Source organism: Suncus etruscus, chromosome 14, assembly GCF_024139225.1.
Source record: "Suncus etruscus isolate mSunEtr1 chromosome 14, mSunEtr1.pri.cur, whole genome shotgun sequence".
NCBI classification, from domain to species: Eukaryota; Metazoa; Chordata; class Mammalia; order Eulipotyphla; family Soricidae; genus Suncus; species Suncus etruscus.
Genome location: NC_064861.1, coordinates 66,631,936 through 66,653,535, shown reverse-complemented (window position 1 = coordinate 66,653,535; position 21,600 = coordinate 66,631,936). Strand labels below are relative to the sequence as shown.

General features: G+C 41.3%; 1 protein-coding gene across 1 annotated transcript in view; it reads right to left on the bottom strand.

The window, feature by feature from the left end:
* Positions 1-21,600, bottom strand: part of AP1G1 (adaptor related protein complex 1 subunit gamma 1) — a 101,736-nt gene that overhangs the window by 65,722 nt on the left and 14,414 nt on the right. The window contains exon 2 of the mRNA XM_049786488.1: positions 7,357-7,560. Within this exon, the coding sequence (XP_049642445.1) occupies positions 7,357-7,557 (201 nt within the window). The 5' untranslated portion in view covers positions 7,558-7,560. The remainder of the gene's footprint in view (positions 1-7,356; positions 7,561-21,600) is intronic.

Sequence of the window (21,600 nt, the reverse complement as noted above, 5' to 3'; positions counted from 1 at the left end):
TTTCATGACTTCATTTTTTTCTGATAGCTGCATAGTGTTCCATTATATAGATGTACCACAGTTTCTTTAGCCATCCATCTGTTGTTGGGTATCTGAGTAGTTTCTATATTTTGGATATTGTAAAAAGCACTGCAAAATTAAATATCTTATTCAAAATCACAGATAAGAGTCCATAGCAACAGCACAGGGGGAGGGCATTTGCCTGGCATGTAGCTGACCTAGGTTTGATCCCCATCATCCTATATGGTTCCTTGAGTACTGCCAGGAGTAATTTCTTAGTGCAGAGTCAGGAGTAACCATGGAGAGGGGGCCAAAAATGAAATTAAAGAAAAAAAATCACACAGGGGCCCGGAGAGATAGCACAGCGGCATTTGCCTTGCAAGCAGCCGATCCAGGACCAAAGGTTGTTGGTTCGAATCCTGGTGTCCCATATGGTCCCCCGTGCCTGCCAGGAGCTATTTCTGAGCAGACAGCCAGGAGTAACCCCTGAGCACCGCCGGGTGTGACCCAAAAACCAAAAAAAAAAAAAAAAAAAAAAAAAAAAAAAATCACACAGATAGTAAATAACAAAAATAGAAGTCCATCTATGAAGAAAACTTATTCTTGATTTCTGATAACTATACAACAATTTTTTTTTTTTTGGTTTTTGGTTTTTGGGTTACACCTGGTGGCTCTCAGGGTTTACCTCTGACTCTTTGCTCAGAAATTTCTTCTAGCAGGTATGGGGACTATATGGGATGCTGGGATTCGAACCACCATCCGTCCTGGATCAGCTACATGCAAGGCAAACGCCTACCGCTGTGCTATCTCTCTGGCCCCTACAACAATTTTCTACCAGTCTTAGCTGCCACATCAACTGTACTGGCTTGATGATCTGAATTCTTCCTTTACCATTACTTTATAGTACAAAGTTTATACTATTCTTTTCCTCTTTTAAATAGATGCCATCTTGGGCTAGGGATGTAGTTCAGTGATAGAGTACTTGCCCTGTTAATTCTGACACCCCCAACTTCCCCCTCACACACACATAAGATGCCACCTTAAAAGCTAGAGAGACAGTACAGGGTTATGCACTTTACATACAGCCAGCTCTGGTTCATGCTTTATGATACAGCACTGGATGTGACCCAAATATAAGTAAGATGCCATCTCATGTCATATATACTGTAAGGCCCTTGGAATAAACTGCTACTTACATACATAAACTCAATCTAAGGAATGAATACATTTCAAAGTCACTAAGATGGGGCAGGGATACAGCTAAGGAGGCAATGCCATGCCTAGTAGCCCCAAGTCTCTGAACTGGCTCCTCAGCACTCAAGGTTTTCAAGAAGCTCTGCTGTAACCTCAATATAACTCTGGCAGCCCTCAGCATATCTGCTACAATATAAAACATTGAAACTTTGGATCCAGGAATGTGGCTTACTAGCAGAACACTTGCTTTTGCATGTGTTCAATTCCTGGCAGCACCTGGTCCCCCATATACGGCCAGGAGCGACTTCTGAGCACCATCCAAGATGGGAGCACCATCCAAGCATTGTCAGGTTAGCCCAAAATATAAAACATTAAAAATTGTCTTATTTAGCATTAAGATAAATGATTTAAAATATTAAAATTGTATTTTAATTCAGTAAAAAAGTTATTTGTATGTAAGATTTCTTTTCCTTTTTTTCTTTTTTTTGGTTTTTGGGTCACACCTGGCTGCGCTCAGGGGTTACTCTGGCTTAGCACTCAGAAATCACTTCTGGCATGCATGAGGGACCATATGGGATGTCGGGATTCGATCCACCATCAGTTCTGGATCGCCTGTGTGCAAGGCAAATGCCCTACCACTGTGCTATCTCTCTGGCCCCTGTAAGATTTCTAATCTCCTTAACTGATTATATAAATTTAAACAAGTCAGTTAAGTTCTGAATTTGTTTTATTTATAATATGAGGCCACTGCTTTTGCAATGGACTTCATTATAAAACATAAGACTCTCAAATGTGACTACTAAAAATATTTTAATTATGGTTCTGGCTATATTTTATTTCTATTGGACAGTCTCATACTAGATACTGTAATAAAAAAGTTAAAAGGAATAGGTTATTAGTTTCAACGACACATTTTATTCAACCTTAACCCAATGGATCTATAATAATCACTTCAACATATAATCAACCATAAAAATCATTAGATATTTTACATCTTTCTTTTGTTCTAAGGTTTTACACTTAACAGAATAGCTTACATTGTACACTGCATTTCCATCAGAATACTTCAACTGTAGTGAAATACCATAAAATTCACAGTTGATAAGGTAGATTAACATATCTAAGTTGAATAAAACATACCTAAAAATTTTACAATACTGCAGACCCACATTCTTTTTCCTTTAGTACTTGCCTCAGCTGAGATCTAGTGACTACCATAAGAAACAGTGTAGACGTGGGGCTAGAGTGATAGTAAGAGGTTTTGCCTTAAATGCAACCAACTTGGTTTGATCCCCAGCACTGCATACGAACCCCTAATGCCAGCTAGGAGCAATCTCCAGAACACCACAAGGTATGGCCCAAAAAGAAAACAAAACAAAGCAAAACAAAAAACAAAGTAATCATTTTTTTTTTTTTTTTTGGTTTTTGGGTTTGGGGTTTGGGGTTTTGGGCTTTTTTGGGCCACACCCAGCGGCTCTTGGGGGTTACTCTTGGCTCTACGCTCAGAACTCGCTCCTGGCATTCTTGAGTATTCATTCAAACACAAAAAACAGGAAGACAAAAATAAATAAATAAATAAATAAATAAATAAATAAATAAATAAATAAATAAATAAATAAATAAAAATAGAAGAAACAAAAAATAAAAAAAAGAAATTATTGTATCTCCAATAAAGTCATTAATACAGCAAAAAAAAATTTCAAAGTTAAGATATCAGCAAGGGGACTTCTGAGAATTATGTTATGGATTGTCCTTCCACTGTAACTTTACCTTGTCCTCTTTCTTTGCATCCTTCTTCTCATAATTAAAAATAAAAAAATTAAAAAAAAGAAAAGAAAATTATTGTATCTCCAATAAAGTCATTAATACAGCAAAAAAAAAAATAGAAGAAACAGGAAGACTTGAAATTATGATTTCTACTGCCACTCAGACAAATCTTTACATTTTTCTTGGTACCAAATTGCCTGTTTTCTTGAATAGCAATACTTCCCACCTAAGAATCAAATGTTCTAGATCAGAGGAGTAGAACACAGGTCATGGGAACCTGCATTATAAGCATGAGGCCAGTATGATCCTGAGTCTTGCATGCCCCATCCCACCCACCCCACCCCTGCCACACCACTGAATGTGCAAGGCCCAAGCAGACTACATTCTCATGGCCTGTGGGGCCCCTGAGCACTTCCTGGGAGCAATGAACAAACAAATAAAAATAAATAAAAATAAATTGAATGTTTTACCAAATGATTAAACTCCAAAAACATTAAGGATATTAACTATATAGTTCATTTTATCTAAAGATAATACAAGAACAAACCTTAGGAATATAAGTATCTTCCTTAGTTATATAAAGTTTCCATAATGTAATAGTGCTTGTCTTTGAATTTAAAAATTAATATTCTCCTCCACCTCCATCTGACTATTTTTAAGTCTAATATTACAATAATTCTGTCCTAATGTTTTCAATTTAAAACCAATTAACAAGTTATTTGCTTTTATACTTCCTAGACAAACATAAAACTAACCCAAGTCGGTCTTTTTCCTTTTCTTTCTTTTTCAAATTAGATGAGGAAGACGAACAGGTCATGCTCAGGAGAATCATTCTTGAAGGTGCTTGGGGAAAGACACAGTGACAGAGACAAGCAAGGCAAATGCCTTAACCTCTGTAGTATGTCTCTGGATATTCAAATCAATCTTACAAGATACAATTCTATTTTGCTGTGTTTTGTTTTGGGACCACACCCAGCAGTGTTCAGGAATTACTTCTGGCTCTACACTCAGGATTCACCCCTGTGGACAAGGCAAGTACCCTGTCCACTGTACTATCAGTGCTGCCCCAGTTCCTTTTTTTTTTTTAATCAGGTGCTGAGTTTAGCTCCTTTTATTAAAGTTATTGAATTAAATAGGCAAGAAGTTAATGGTTATCCTTTCAGATATACAACAAACATACCAAAATATTAACAAGTTATTCTTTTTTTTTTTTTTTTTTTTGGTTTTTTGGTTTTTTGGGCCACACCCGGTGATGCTCAGGGGTTACTCCTGGCTATGCGCTCAGAAGTCACTCCTGGCTTGGGGGACCATATGGGACGCCGGGGTATAGAACCGCGGTCCATCCAGGGCTAGCGCAGGCAAGGCAGACACCTTACCTCTAGCGCCACCGCCCGGCCCTTAACAAGTTATTCTTCTTTTAATTTTTTTTTATAATATAAGGAATAGAAACCAGGGCTTCACAAATGCAAGGAAAGTGCTTTACCACTGAACTACATCCTTGCCCTCAATAGTTAACTTTTATTTATTTGTTTATTTATTTTGGTTTTTTGGATCACACCCGGCACACTCAGGGGTTACTCCTGGCTCCACACTCAGAAATCGCTCCTGGCAGGCTCAGGGGACCATATGGGATACCAGGATTCAAACCAATGACCTTCTGCATGAAAGGCAAATGCCTTACCTCCATGCCATCTCTCCGGCCCCAATAGTTAACTTTTAAAAAGTGTAGAAACAGGGATGGTATTTCCTCCTTCTACCTTGCACGTTTTAATTTTGGCAGAGAGATAGCATGGGGGTAGGGCATTTGCCTTATATGCAGAAGGCATCCCACATGGTCCTCTGAGCCTGCCAGGAGCGATTTCTAAGCATAAAGCCAGGAGTAACCCCTGAGCACTGCCAGGTGTGACCCAAAACAAAAACAAAAATAAACAAAAAAAATACAATGTAGGGGCCAGAGATAGCATGGAGGTAGGGCATTTGCCTTGCATGCAGAAGGATGGTGGTTCAAATCCCAGCATCCCATATGGTCCCCCAAGCCTGCCAGGAGTGATTTCTGAGCGTAGAGCCAGGAGTAACCCCTGAGCGCTGGCATGTGTGACCCAGAAACCAAAAAAAAGTTTTAAGAAAAATAAAAGTCATTTTTGTAACAATCCTCAGAGACAATTAGAGGAGAGCTGGAACACCAGCTCACTCCATGAAGCTCACCACAAGAGTGGTGAGCACAGTTATAGAAATAACTACACTGAGAACTACCATAATCAAGTGAAAGAATGAGGGAACTGGAAAGCCTGTCTGGAGTACAGGTGGGGGTGGGGTGGGATGGAGGGAGATTTGGGACTTTGGTGGCGGGAATGTTGCACTGGTGAAGAGGGGTGATCTTTATATGACTGAAACCTTATCACAATCATTTATGTAATCAAGATATTCAAATAAAGAGAAAGAAAAAAAAAAGATTTAAAAAAAAAACCAAAAAAAAAAAAAAGTAAGTGTATAATAAAATGTTAAAGTGAAATAAAATTTAATATCATTAATAATAAAAAAACTCACAATACTTTTCTCTGTGACTCAATCCCTTCTATCAAGTTTAAACTAGGAAAAAAGAAACCACTTATCAGGGCCAGAGAGATAGCATAGTGGTAGGACATTTACCTGGCATGCAGCCGACCTGGGAGGAACGCGGTTCGATTCCCAGCACCCATATGGTCCCCCAGCCTGCCAAGGGTGACTTCTGAGTGAAGAGCTAGAAGTAACTCCTGAGTACCACTGGGTATGAGCCAACAACCAATCAATCAATTAATCAATACATAAATAAAGTTTAAAAATAGAAACCACTTATCACAGAGAATATCTCAAAGCCCAAAATGCTATTTCAAACAGTAAACATTTTGTATGTGAAGAGATTTAGAAGGCAAGCCGGGGCCGGGAAGGTGGCGCTAGAGGTAAGGTGTCTACCTTGCAAGCGCTAGATAGGAGGGACCCGCGGTTCGATCCCCCGGCGTCCCATATGGTCCCCCAGGCCAGGGGCGATTTCTGAGCTCATAGCCAGGAGTAACCCCTGAGCGTCAAACGGGTGTGGCCCAAAAACCAAAAAAAAAAAAAAAAAAAAGAAGGCAAGCCTACAAAAAGGTTGAGCAATCAAGGCATCAGAAAACCAGGTAAGATACTTTAATACCAAAAAAAAAAAAAAAAAAAAAAAAAGATACTTTAATACCGTTACTTGGCAAACATATTTTTTTCCGTTTTTCCTTTTATTTATTTATTTATTTTGAGTTTTTGGACACACCCACCCATGCTCAGCAATTACTCCTGGTTTTCCATTCAAGATATCTCCTAGCAAGGCTTGGGGAAACACATGAACTATCATAGATCTAATCCAGGTTGACAGCATGCGAGACAAGCACTCTGTCTGCTATACTATTTCTCAGTCCCTTATACAAGACATGTGCTCTATCACTGAGCTACCCTAATTTCTGGCCCTAATTCTTTAACTTAAAAACATGGGGCCAAAGAGCTAGCACAGTGGTAGGGCGCTTGCCTTGCATGCAGCCCATTCAGGACAGTCAAATGTTCGAATCTTGGCATGGTCCCCCGTGCCTGCCAGGAGTGATTTCTGAGTGCAGAGCCAGGAGTAACCCCTGAGCACCACTGGGTATGACCCAAAAGCAAAAAATATGTTGTGTAGGGTCTGGAGCGAGTGACAGCACAGCTGGTAGGGCGTTTACGTTGCACAAGGCCAACCCAGGTTTGATCTCCAGCATTCCGTAAGTGATTTCTGAGTGGAGAGCAAGGAATAACCTGAGTGCCACTGGGTATGGCCCAAAAACAAAAAAATTTTAAAAAAATGTTGTGCACTTTCCTCCTTAAATAATAACATTCATAATACAGGACTAGAGACAGTGTAGGGGTAAAACACTTGCCTTGCATGTAGCTGGTTCTGGTTCAATCCCCAGTATCCCATGTTCCCTTAAGCACCACTGGGAGAGATCCCAAGCACTGACAAGTATAACCTCCCCAAAATTAAAAAAAATATATATTTATTGAACATGCACATAGAAAATAGGTAGAATGTTTTAACTACTCGTTATAAGTCAGACCCATTGCAAAAACAATCACAATATACACTGATTAATCGTGGTCCAGTTTTAAGTAAGTTATATACCAGCATCAAAATGCACAAGTCACATAAAAAGAGATTTGTAACAGAAGGAGAATTCATGGTGAGATCGTACGTTTCCAAGTACGAAGATTTCTTTCTTTTAATTCAACTTAATTTCACAAAAATGATAGCTTGTAGAGGCTATCAAAATACCTCCTTGAGAGAGAAAATGGACAACCTTGAGCTATGGTCATTCAAACAAGAGTATTCTTTTTAGGTGTGATCTGAGCCCAGCCTACCTGTCCAAAGTGAGCAGGGTAGCCCAGCATGTGCATATATAGTAATTTTGCCACATTCCGACACCGGTATGTATTGTCTTCTTCTCTAAAAGATGACCGGATTGCAGCACATTCTTTCTGGATCATTTCTCGTTCCTCGGCTTGAGTTCGGGCTGTCCGGATGGTCCGGATCAGCTCCCGCAATCTGATGGGGGCTGGCATCCTCTAGATATGGAAAGACATCAAATTAAAATGTTGGTATTTTTGCTACCAAAACCATTAACACAATTTCTCCATAAATTTCTCTTTTTAAAAAAAAATCAATATATATCCATGGGGCCAGAGAGATAGCATGGAGGTAGGGCGTTTGCTTTGCATGCAGAAGGATGGTGGTTCGAATTCCGGCATCCTATATGGTCCCACAAGCCTGTCAGGAGAGATTTCTGAGCATAGAGCCAGGAGTAACCCCTGAGCGCTGCCGGGTGTGACCCAAAAACCAAGAACAAAACAAAAAAAAAGATATCCAGCAAATGTTTTAGCAAAGCTGAATTTAAGACAGAACACAAATTAAAATATTAAATATTAAATTATGCAAAACAGGGCCAGAGAAGTAAGTAGTACAGGGTTAAGACAATTGTCTTACATGTAATAGTTGACCCCAGGTAGGACCCCAGCACCACATATGATCTTCTGAGCATCTCTAGGAATAATCTCTGAGTAAGGAATCAGGAATAACCCATGAGCACTGCCAGGTATGGCCAAAAACCAAAAAATGAAATTAAGCAAAGTAACCAATATGTGAAGTTTTATCCCCATAAAACATTGTAGGAAGTAACTCAACCCAAATCTCTAGTCAATTTTTAAAGTAGTATGGTTAGGCAATGTCTATCTAACCTTATGAAAGATAAGACATTTTCTTTTTTTTTTTGGTTTTTGGGCCACACCCGTTTGACACTCAGGGGTTACTCCTGGCTATGTGCTCAGAAATCGCCCCTGGCTTGGGTGGACCATATGGGACGCCGGGGGATCGAACCGCGGTCCTTCCTTGGCTAGCGCTTACAAGGCAGACACCTTACCTCCAGCGCCACCTACCCGGCCCCATGATAAGACATTTTCTGCTCTTATCATCATAGCTCACAAGTCTGAGGGGCCAGAGCGGTGGCGCAAGGGGTAAGGTGTCTGTCTTGCCCACGATACCCTAGAACGGCCTACAGTTCAATTACCCCCTCTCCCCCGCTTCCCATATGGTCCCCCAAACCAGGAGAGATTTTCTGAGCGCATAGTCAGGAGTAACCCCTGAATATCACCGGGTGTGGCCCAAAAACTAAAACCAAAACAAAACAACTAAAGTCTCTTGGGCCCGGAGAGATAGTACAGCAGCATTTGCCTTGCAAGCAGCCGATCCAGGACCAAAGGTGGTTGGTTCGAATCCCAGTGTCCCATATGGTCCCCCGTGCCTGTCAGGAGCTATTTCTGAGCAGACAGCCAGGAGTCACCCTGAGCAATGCTGGGTGTGGCCCAAAAACAAAACAAAAAAAAAAGTCTCAGATGAATATTGAATATCTCCCTAAAAAAGCCCTATTTCAAACTTTAAGAGAGAAGACTAATTGTCAGTATAATAAAGCCTTTCCAAAAGGGCAGTAGTCATTACTATTACTGAATATTCTTTGAAAATATGATTAAAAATAGTAAACCAATCTCAAAGAAAATTGGTTGTATTCCTTTTTTTTTTTTTTTTTTTTTTGGTTTTTGGTTTTTGGGTCACACCCGACAGTGCTCAGGGGCTACTCCTGGCTCTACACTCAGAAATCACCTCCAGCAGGCTCAGAGAACCATATGGGATGCCGGGATTCAAACCACCTACCTTCTGCATGAAAGGCAAATGCCCTACCTCCATGCTATCTCTCCGGCCCCTGATTTGTACTCTTTTTCTTTCTTTTTTTTTTTTTTTTGGGGGGGGGGGGGGGGAGAGCCACACCCAGCATTGCTCAGGGGTGACTCCTGGCTGTCTGCTCAGAAATAGCTCCTGGCAGGCACGGGGGACCATATGGGACACCGGTATTCGAGCTAACCACCTTTGGTCCTGGATCGGCTGCTTGCAAGGCAAACACCGCTGTGCTATCTCTCCGGGCCCGCGGTTTGTATTCTTAATATTATGCTTGCATATTTTAACGCGGTTTGTATTCTTAATATTATGCTTGCATATTTTAAAAGAAGAAATTTATAGAAGACCTACTATACAGCAATATATTATAAAAATAAATTTATATTAACTAGCAGGAGAGGCCAGGGAGTTAGAACAGTAGGTAAGGTGCCCTTCTTGCCCCCCTTAGTATCGCCAGAAATGATTCCTAAGTGCAGTCAGGAGTAATCTGCCACACTGCCAGGTGTGACCCCACCACCAAAAAAATAAATAAATAAATAAATAAATAAATAAATAAATAAATAAATAAATAAATAAAGAGAGAAAGTTTAGGAATATATAGATGGTCAAACTCATTTTCAACAAAAAGGCCAAAATTATTCAGAGGAACAAGGGTTGGTAATCAACAAATGATACTAGGGTAACTGGTTATCTATGTAGTAGGAAAAGTTAACCTTGGCCTATAATACACATTTAAAAAAAATTCTTGTTAGGGAGCTTTAAGTCTGTTGGTTGGTAAAAGAGCACAGCTTTGTATATTTGAGGCTCTGAAATTAATCCCTGGAACCAAAAGTCAACCCAATAAAAACACACACAAAAATTAAACTCCAACTGACTCATGGACTTAAACATCAAAGTAAAAAATTAAAAGCTTTTATAAGAAAACCCAGGATGAGATATGTGACTCAAGTGGTGTTATACAGATGCAAAAGAAAAAAATTGGAGGGGGACAAGAACAATAGCACAGAAGTGGGGCATTTGCCAACCAGGCAATGCAGCCAACCAGGTTCAATTCCAGGCATCCCAAAAGGTCCTCCAAGCCTGCCAGGAGCAATTTCTAAGTGCAAAGCCAGGAGTAACCCCTGAGCATCGATGGGTGTGGCCCCAAAACCATAATAAATAAATAAATAAATAAATAAATAAATAAATAAATAAATAAATAAATAAATAAGACGTTAGGCCTTTTAAAAAAAATTAGAAGTTGGGGAGCCATACCTAGCAAGACTCAGGGGTCACTCCTGCCTCTACACTGAGGAATTATTCCTGGCAATGTTTCAGAGACCATATGGGATACTGAGGATTGAACCCAGGTTAAATGCATGCAAAGTAAGTGCCCTATCCATTGTACTATGTCTCTAGCCTGCATATGCAAAATCTAAGGTAAGTAAAATCAATATGCTACAGAGAATTAACTAGCTTAATATATCTTTGAAAAACATTATGCTATTAGAGATCTTTTTTTTTTTTTTTTTTTTTGTGGTTTTTGGGTCACACCCGGCAGTGCTCAGGGGTTACTCCTGACTCCATGCTCAGAAATTGCTCCTGGCAGGCACAGGGGACCATATGGGACCCCGGGATTCGAACCGATGACCTTCTGCATGAAAGGCAATCGCCTTACCTCCATGCTATCTCTCCGGCCCCGCTATTAGAGATCTTAGCAATCAATAAACAGAAAGTTAATTTTAACTATTCAAAGCACAGTACTTCTACTTTTAAAAACAATCTTATTTCGGAGCCAGAGAGATAGCACAGCGGCATTTGCCTTACAAGCAGCCGATCCAGGACCTGAGGTGGTTGGTTCGAATCCCGGTGCCCCATATGGTCCCCCGTGCCTGCCAGGAGTATTTCTGAGCAAATAGCCAGGAGTAACCCCTGAGCACAGCTGGGTGTGACCCAAAAGCCAAAAGAAGAAAGGTAAACAAAAGAAGAGGGAGGGAGGGAGGGAGGGAGGGAGGGAGGGAGGGAGGGAGGGAGGGAGGGAGGGAGGGAGGGAAGGAAGGAAGGAAGGAAGGAAGGAAGGAAGGAAGGAAGGAAGGAAGGAAGGAAGGAAGGAAGGAAGGAAGGAAGGAAGGAAGGAAGGAAGGAAGGAAGGAAGGAACTTATTATATGAAGACCTCAATAACTATAAAGCAAAGAATAATGGGGGAGGACATCGGTGATAGGAATGCTGCACCGTTGAAGGGGTGTGTCCTTTATATGACTGAAACCCAACTACAATCATGTCTGTAATCAAGGTGCTTAAATAAAGATTAAAAAGAAGAGGGGGAAAAAAAAAGAAGAGGGACCGGAGAGCTAGCATGCCTTGAATGCAAAAGGATGGTGGTTTGAATCCCGGCATCCCATATGGTCCCCCAAGTCTGCCAAGAGTGATTTCTGAGCATAGAGCCAGGAGTAACCCCTGAGCGCTACTGGGTGTGACCCAAAAACCCAAAAAAAAAAAAGAAGAAGAAGAAGAAGAATGGGGGAGGACTCTGAATTCACTCGCAAAATGTCAAATTCACTTAGAAGGGAAAAAAAGAAATATGTTAACTGAAAACAAATTCTCAGCCAACAATCACAACAGCATAAATACATTGTTATATGACTAGCTTCTATGGAGAAAACTGGGGATCCAGCCTATTAACTACCTTGTATGAGGTTACAGAATTAGTTACTAGCCTGACTCATGCATGTCTCATGATTCCTCCTCTTGGCACTCTTCCTCTTCCTTCAATACTATGCTGCTCCAGTTTAGAGTCAAGAAGAGAAAAGGTGTCAAGAGCTATGACAACTTACAACTATTTGATTTCTTTCTATATCACTATTTATAGATTTAAGATATATCTGTATCTTTCTATAGCTATAACAAAAGAAACTATCTTAACAAGAATGAGAAACAAAATTAGCCTAGAAAAGGAAGACTTTCATCTATTTCAGAAAATAAATCTAACATCAAAACTAGAAGGTTGAGGGGCCAGAGAGAGAGCATAAAGGTAGGACGTTTGCCTTGCATACAGAAGGACGGTGATTCGAATCCTGGCATTCCGTACGGTTCCCTGAGCCTGTCAGGAGCGATTTCTGAGGGTAGAGCCAGAAATGACCCCTGAGCACTGCCAAATGTGACCCAAAAACCAAAAACAAACAAACAAAAAACCCTAGAAGGTTGAGTTTAATTTCAGAAAGATGAACACTGGCTCATGTCTCTCTCCAAACACAACTAGACAATATCAAAAAAATTTAAGACCCCTTTCTGATCCAATAATCAAAGAAAGAATGATCAAGGACAACAGATGTCCTCTTTTAGCTTTTTCTTTTCTTTTTTTTTTGATTTTGTTTTTGTTTTTGGATCACACCTGGCAGCGTTCAGGGGTTACTCCTGGCTCCATGCTCAGAAATCACTCCTGGCAGGCTCAGGGGACCATATGGGATGCAGGGATTCGAACCAATGACCTTCTGCATGAAAGGCAAACACCCTCCATGCTATCTCTCCAGCCCCTCTTTTAGCTTTTTCTTCTTTTCATTCCCTCCACTTCAATATATAGGCAATTACACAAAGATAGTCACCTAAAAATTGTGGAAGAAAAACTGCAATAAAACATAACAATCCTAAGAGCAAACTGTGCTTCAAAGGAAAGTTAAAAAAAAACAAACATACATGTAGCAAAAGCTGCCATATATGAAAGAAAAATAACAGATTCCCAATCATAATGAGAAATTTCAACATGACTCTGTCCTTAAGTAAATATATCAGCACAGGCATTGTATTATTGTATTCTCTGCCTGGCTGCTGGGCTAGTATAGTATGAATAGAAATCCACATTGGTCAAAATAAAAATTATTAATAAATAAAATGAATAGAAACCACTTTTGAACATAGTTGAATTAAAAAATCAGAAATAGGAGCCAGAGAGGTGGCACTAGAGGTAAGGTGTCTGCCTTGCATGTGCTAGTCTAGGACGGACTGGTGTTCCATATGGTCCCCCAAGCCAGGAGTAATTTCTGAGTGCATAGCCAGGAGTAACCCCTGAACGTCACCAGATGTGGCCAAAAAACAAACAAAAAAATCAGTAACAAAAAAAACTGAAAAAAAATCTATGAATTTCTTGGAAATTAATACATTCCCAAATAGTCCCTGGATAGAAAATGAGGTATCAAGAAATTAGTAAACACACTAAACCAAGTAAAAACACATTATTTAAAATTTGTGTTAATTACTAAAGCAGTGCTTAGAGGGATATATCTGTTATTAAATGACTTATGTTATAACAAAAGAAACATCTCAAGCAATATTGTACTTAAAAAAAATTTGGGAATGGAGTGATAGTACAGCAAACAGGTAGGATGTTTGCCTTGCATGTGGCTGACCTGGGTTCAATCCCAGACTCCCAAAATATGGTCTCCTGAGCCAACCAGGAAAAACCCCTGGGCAGCACTGGATGTAGGGGAGGGAGGGAGATGGGGGGGAGTGGAGGGGAGGGGAGGGGAGGGGGGAGGGGAGGGGGGAGGGGAGGGGGGAGGGGAGGGGAGGGGAGGAGGGGAGGGGAGGAGAGGAGGGGAGGGGAGGGGAGGGGAGGAGGGGAGGGGAGGGGAGGGAAGGGGAGGGGAGGGGAGGGGAGGGGAGGGGAGGGGAGGGGAGGGGAGGGGAGGGGAGAGGAGGGAGAGTAAGAGAGAGAGAATAAAAAAGTTTTAAGGAGCCAAGTCAAATAAGTCAAAAGTTGATTCTTTAAAAAGATCAATAATATCTATAAACCTCTGGCCAGATTATAAATAACAGAAGTTACAGTATCAGGAATAAAAGAGGAAATATCATCAAAAATATTAAATATAAAATTAGGTACTACTAGGGGCTGGAGAGATAGTACAGCAAGTAGGACACTAGCCTTGCAAGCAGACAATCCAAGTTCATTCTCTGACATCCCATATGTTTCTCTGAGCACCACTAAGAGTAATTCCTGAGTACAGAGCCAGGAGTAAACCCTGAACATCATTAGGTATAGCCCCAAAACTAAAAATAATAATAAAATATAGGGCCAGAGTGATAGCACAGCAAGAAGAGTGTTTGCCATGCACGCAACTGACCCAGGACCAACCCAGGTTCAATCTCCAGCATTCCATAAGGTCCCCCGAGCCTACCAGAAGTGATTTCTGAGCGCAGAGTCGAGATAACCCTTGAACACCGCTGGGAGTGGCCCAAAATCCCTAATAATAATAATAATAATAATAATAATAACAACAACAACAACAACAACAACAACAACAATAATAATACAATACTGGGGCCAGAGAGATAGCATGGAGGTAAGGCGTTTGCTTTGCATGCAGAAGGACAGTGGTTCGAATCCTGGCATCCCATATGGTCCCTCGAGCCTGCTGGGGGCAATTTCTGAGCGTAGAACCAGGAGTAGCCCCTGAGTGCTGCCGGGTGTGGCCCAGGAACCAAATAATAATAATAATAATAATAATAGAATATGATAAGTAACTCACTGCATATAATATCCATATGCAAAGAAAAGTAAATCTTTAAAAGAAATGTTTTATTTCTTTAAAGTTTTTCTAGAGAAAGAATACAGGACGTAAGATATTTGCCAAACTTTTGATCCCTGGCACTGCATAGCAGGGGTCTCAAACTCAATTTACCTGGGGGCCGCAGGAGGCAAAGTCGGGGTGATCCTTGAGTGCAAAGTCAGTAGTAAGCCTTGAACATTGGGGTGTGTGACCCAAACAACTAAAACAAAACAAAAAAAGATTCCTCAAGGGCAGGGCCACAAAATGTTGTATGGAGGGCCGCAAACGGCCCGCTGGCTGCGAGTTTGAGACCTCTGGCATATAGTGTCCCAAGAACTGCCGTGGGTCACTTCTGAGCAGTCAGGTATAGTCCCTGAACACTGCCAAATGTAGCATCAAAAAAATTTATTTTGGGGTGCTGGAGAGATAACACAGTGGTAAGGTGTTTTGCCTTGAACCACGAATGGTGGTTCAAATCCCAGCATCCCATATGGTCCCCTTAGCCTACCAAGAGCAATTTCTGAGCTCAGAGCCAGGAGTAACCCCTGAGGACTGCAGGGTGTGACCCAAAAACCAAAAGTGTGTATGTGAATGTGTATATATATACATATATATACATTTATATACACATATACATATACATATATATACACACAAAAAAAAGTAACCCCTGAGCACTGCTGGGTGTGACCCAAAAACAAAAAGTATATATATAAAACCTGATATAAATATTGAACCTTAAACATTAACTCACAATGGATCATAGATCTAAACATAAAGTTAAAAACTCTTCAGTAAATAGGGGGAAAAATCATGTCCTTGAGCCAGAGTGGCAGCAGTACAGTTTTTAGCTAGGGTGCTTGCAGTTATTAGGATCCTCAGCACTCCATATGGTCCCTCCACTGTGCACTGTCAGGAGTAGCTCCTGAGCACAGAGCCAGTAAGCTCTAAGCACCACTGGTGTGGCCCAAAATGCAAAAAAAAAATAGTAACAACAATTCATGACCTGAAATTTAGCCAAAATCTGGAAACAATTCAAGTGTCCAAAAACAGATGACTAGATGAAGAAACTAGGGGAAGGAGGGAGGGACACACATGCATACGTGTCCATATATGCAGCAGAGTAATATTCAGCTTTTAGAAAAAAATGAAATAATGCAATTTGCTGTAATTCAGAGGGAACTGTATAGTATCATACTCACTGAAGTTAGATGGAGAAAAGCAAATAGAATGATCTCTTATATGTGGGAATGGATGGGAAGATTAGGATGGTGGACACTGGGACAATAATGAAGGAATGTGACACAAAGAAAGTGGTGAAATCCTATCATTAAGTAAACCACAGTACCAAAACAAAAAATTTTATATGGTTTTTGGGACACACTCAGAGATGCTCAAGGCTGAGTCCTGACTCTGCATGCAGGGCTCATTTCTGGAAAGCTCAGGGAACCAAATGGAGTGCTGGGGGTTGAATCCAGGTTGGCCAAATGCATGGCTAGAACCCTACCCCACTGTACTATCACTGCAACCAACCACTCCTAAATTTTGTTAATAAAAATATTAAAAATCTCTGGGGGCTGGAGTGATAGTACAGCGGGTCGGACATTTGCCTTGCACGCGCAGACCAGGGTTAAATCCCCAGCATTCCGTAAGGTCTCTAGAGAGCCTGCCAGGAGTGATTCCTAAGTGCAGAACCAGGAGTACCTCAAGTGCTGACAGCTGTGGCCAAAAAAAAAAACAACTCTATAGCACTACAAAAAAATGATAGCCACATAAAAAGATTTTAGGAGCCAGAGTGATAGCACAGTGATAGGGCGTTTGCCTTGCACATAGCCGATCTGAGACAAACTGGGTTTGATCCCCTGGCATCCCACATGGTCCCCCGAGCCTGCCAGGAGCGGTTTCTGAGCGAAGATCCAGGAGTAACCCGAATAACCCCTGAACGCTGCTGGGTGTGGACCAAAAACCAAAAACCAAAACAAAATAAACTTTAATTTGTGAGATAATCAGCTTATGAAATTCAGTAAGATGTGGGGGGTGTCCTAGGGATGTGGTTCAAACAATGAAGCACATACCTAGCATTTGGGACTCTAGCTTGAATTCTGTCACCATATAGGCCCCTGTCCTGCCAGGATTACACCCTAAACTCTAGTTGGTTTGTCACCCACAATTCAAAAATATTTTTTCTTTGTTTTTTGTTTTTCGGCCACACCCGTTTGATGCTCAGGCGTTAGTCCTGGCTAAGCGCTCAGAAAGTGCCCCTGGCTTGGGGGGACCATATGGGTCGCCGGGGGATTGAACCGCGGTCCTTCCTTGGATAGCGCTTGCAAGGCAGATACCTTACCTCTAGCGCCACCTCACCGGCCCCCAAAAAATAATTTTTAATTGAATAGTTGCATAGTTAATTTACTGTGTGTTCCACACCTGACTAAATTTACCACCTTGACTCTTCCTGTCATTTCTTCTTTACATATAATCACTTACATCTCATACTGCAATGGTTTTTTTTTAAAACTTTATTTATTGACTGATTTTCGGGCTACACCCAGTGGTGCTCAGGGGTCACTCCTGGCTCTGCCCCAGAAATCGCCCCTAGTAGCCTGGAAATCAAACCAGGTCTGTCCCCAGCTGGCTGCATGCAAGGCAAATGCCTCTAACGCTGTGCTATCTCTCCGGCCCCTAGTATTGCAATGCTTTTTATTCAATACCTAAGTATCCATACAGGTGGCATACAGATGTTATCAAAATAAAATGTTCCTTTACCTCTTGAAAACTAATAAAAACCAGTGTTTATTTATTTGTACAAGAATGACAAGGATGGGGCCGGGCGGTGGCGCAAGAGGTAAGGTGCCTGCCTTGCCTGCGCTAGCCTTGGACGGACCACGATTCAATCCCCCGGCGTCCCATATGGTCCCCCAAGCCAGGAGCAGCTTCTGAGCGCATAGCCAGGAGTAACCCCTGAGCGTTACCGGGTGTGGCCCAAAAACCAAAAACCAAAAAAAAAAAAAAAAAAAGAATGACAAGGATGCAGCCAGAGAGATAATACTGGTAGTAAGACACTTGCAGTGCATACAACAGACCTCATTTTGATTCTGATACCAGATGATCCCCCAAACACCACCCTCCAACAGAACTGAGAGTACTCTTGATCACTGGAGGTGTGGCTCAAACCCCCCAAAAGTATTTTTTTTGAAAAGAGCGAAGAAAAACTAAAATAAGACTTTCTAAAATATATTTGGGAAATGTGACTCAAAATGCTAGAATCTAGTTTATGAAAGTGAAATTTTCTTTGATAATAAAAATCATAAAATAGAACCCATTTTTGAAAACTTCAGTACAAAGTAGGACAATTTATACAAGAGGTAAGAGACACCTGCCTTGTATGCAGCAGACACTGGTTCCATCCCAGCAATACAAGGAAGCATTCCTAAGTGGAGTCAGGATGTGGCCCTGAGGCAGGCAGGCAGGCAGGCAGGCAGGCAGGCAGGCAGGCAGACAGACAGACAACAGACAGACACACAGACACAGACACACACACACACACACACACACACACACACACACACACACACACAGACTTTGAAGCTTACACTAGATTACAAATTTTTAAGCACCAAGGCAAAATATGGCCACATATTTACTCCTAAAAAATATCTTTATGGGACCAGAGAGATAGCATGGAGGCAGGGTGTTTGCCTTGCATGCAGAAGGACGGTGGTTCGAATCCTGGCGTCCCATATGGTCCCCCAAGCCTGCCAGGAGCGATTTCTTAGCGTAGAGCCAGGAATAACCCCTGAGCACCGCTGGGTGTGGCCCAAAAACAAAAATTAAAAAAAAAAAAAACCATTTACGGAATAAAAACTTTCCTCATTATAATAAAAGCAACATCACAGCGATGATTACCCTTTTAATCTTTGAAATGCCAATACAAACATAAACCTCCCTAAGACCAGTTCCTTGTTTGTTTTATTCATCCCAGTTTTCACTTTGCCTAAGAGTAAGAACTTGATTAATACCGTATTTATTGAAATACAAATGCTGAAAAAGTCCTCTATAGCAAATGTACTAGTTTCAGGAGCCCAAGACAGCAAAGAAAATGAGCCATGTGCTCTACTACTTGAGCTATCTTCCCAATCCAGAGGGGGAAAAAAAGCAAGTTTTTGTTTTCTGTTTTGTTTTTATTTTTGTGAGCAATTTCTCAAGCAGTGCTCAGGAAGTCCAGGAGTTCCATTGGTGATTCTCAGCCAATCAGGCCAGGCCAGCAGCTCAATGAAAAGGTCTGAAGATGCAATGTTGCTTGTGCCTTAAAGGTCTAGGATCCCCAGGCCACCCAATAGTGCAAAAGGCCTCCAGGCCCACACCCAACAGTGTTCAGTAGCTTCCATGGCTGCATCTGGAGATGTTTAGGGGACCATGTGATGCCAGAAGTCAAATCCAAGGAATGCATGCTAAGCATGAGTTCTGACCAATGAACTATCTCCCAACTTCCCAAATCTTCAGTGTTTCCTTTGCTTTGGGTTTTTGGTGGGTGTGAGGGTCACCCCTAGCCGTGTGTAAGCACCCCAAGCTTTGCACTCAGGGATCACTCCTGGTGGTGCTCAAGTGGCTATATGAGGTGCTGGGAAATTGAATCCAAGTCAACCATAGATAGGCAAAGCATGTACCTTACCATCTATAATAACTCTGGCGCCCTCAAAATCTTTATATTTTTTAAATTATAACCTGTAGGGTATAATAAAATTCAAGTAAAAGTATTTATTTGTGCTTGCAATGAGTATATGCCTTTTTAATAATTCTGTATATTTTTTGGTCTCTTTCAAAAAAGATTAACTTGGCTTAAAATTTTTTTTGCTCTGAAAATTCAAACTAATCAGATTTAGAGGAATAAAACAGTAGCTTGGACCACTTGCCTTGCAAGCATATGGCCATGAGTTCAAATCCCATCAAACCCCTGATGTTCCTTCCACATGTGCCAAGCATGAGCCTGGCAGCTCTGCTACTGAGATCCTTGGCACTGAGAGTCACTTTCAACTGCATTACAGCCAAGTGCGAGGAGCCCAACCAAAGAGGTGATAATCATAACAACTACAAAGATGTATGAAAGGAGTCAGGCAGACAGTACAGTAGGGAGGGCATTTGTCTTGAAAACGGTCAACCTGGGTTCAATCCCCAGAAACACATATGGTCCTCGGAACCCAAAGTCAGGAGTAATGCCTGAACATGGAGCCAGGAGTAAGCCCTAAGAACCACTGGGTGTGGCCAACAAATAAAATAAAATAAATAATAATAACAAAACCCTATGTGAGCACTATGGCAGAACTGCAATTCCTTGTGAGTATGCACATAAACTCTGGCACAGCACTCTACAAACACTATATCCATAATATGTATACTTCAACTAACAATGTGACCAACAGGACACAAAAGTGCAAGGACCTCAATTAAAATGGATTGAAAACCTCAGTGAGTACTGTTGCACTGGTGAAGGGGGCTGTTCTTTACATGACTGAAACCTAATCACAATCATGTTTGTAATAAGATGTTTAAATAAAGATATTATTAAAAAAAAAAACACTTAAGGGGCCAGAGAGATAGCACAGCGGTGTTTGCCTTGCAAGCAGCCGATCCAGAACCTAAGGTGGTTGGTTCGAATCCCAGCATCCCATATGGTCCCCCGTGCCTGCCAGGAGCTATTTCTGAGCAGATAGCCAGGAGTAACCCGAGCATAGCCGGGTGTGGCCCAAAAACCAAAAAAAAAAAGGAAGTGAGGAAGTACCATCAACTGATGTTTTACCCCCAATAAACACCACAGATATAAACAAAGGTGCAGGGGAGTCAGAGAGAGAAAGCACAGCACGTAGGGCACCTGCATAGCATGCAGTCAACCTGGGTTCAATCCCCAGCATCCGATATGATCTCCTGAACACTCTAGGAGTGATTCCTGAGTACAGAGCGAGGAGTAAGCAATGAGCATCACTGGATGTAACTCAAAAACAAAACAAAACAAAGAGGAGCACCACAAGTCTAGTGTATAAGCATCACAACATCATCATCATCATCATCATCATCAAACACACACACACACACACAAATTGGGGCAGGAGCAGTCACGCAAGCAGTAAGCCATCTGCCTTGCTGGCGCTAGCCTAAGGCAGACAGCAGTTCGTTCCCCCGTTGTCCCATATAGTCCCTGAAGCCAAGAGAGATTTCTGAGCGCATAGCCAGGAGTAATCCCTCAGTGTGTGTGGCCCAAAAACCAAAAAAAAAAAAAAAATTAAGCCTTGTACTAGGTATTGGGAGACAATACCTGCCACTGCAAAGAAAAGAAAAAAGCACTTATTCAAAAATAAAAATCCGGGGCCAGAGAGATAGCATGGAGGTAAGGCGTGTTTGCCTTGCATGCAGAAGGTCAGTGGTTCAAATCCCGGCATCCCATATGGTCCCCTGAGCCTGCCAGGAACGATTTCTGAGTGTAGAGTCAGGAGTAACCCCTGAGCACTGCCGGGTGTGACCCAAAAATAAATAAATAAATAAATAAATAAATTCAAACAAATCAACAAAAAGCAAAAACATGGATAAAATAAAACCAGATATTTTCAAAATAACATGGTATTCATCCTGAAAATATATCAACATTTATCTAAGGAGAATTTTCTAAAGATTTCCTTTACAAGTGATCTAAGTACAGCAACTAAAGAATGCAAACAGTAGTGACAATGCAACCAAATGTGCAGGCTCTACAACATAATGCCTCAACATCCAGCAAGCACAAAAGCAAGATAACCAAGTACTACAGCCAGGCATGCATGTAATCCCTAGTCACTGCAATAAGAACAAATGGAAGTGGGGAGGGATTA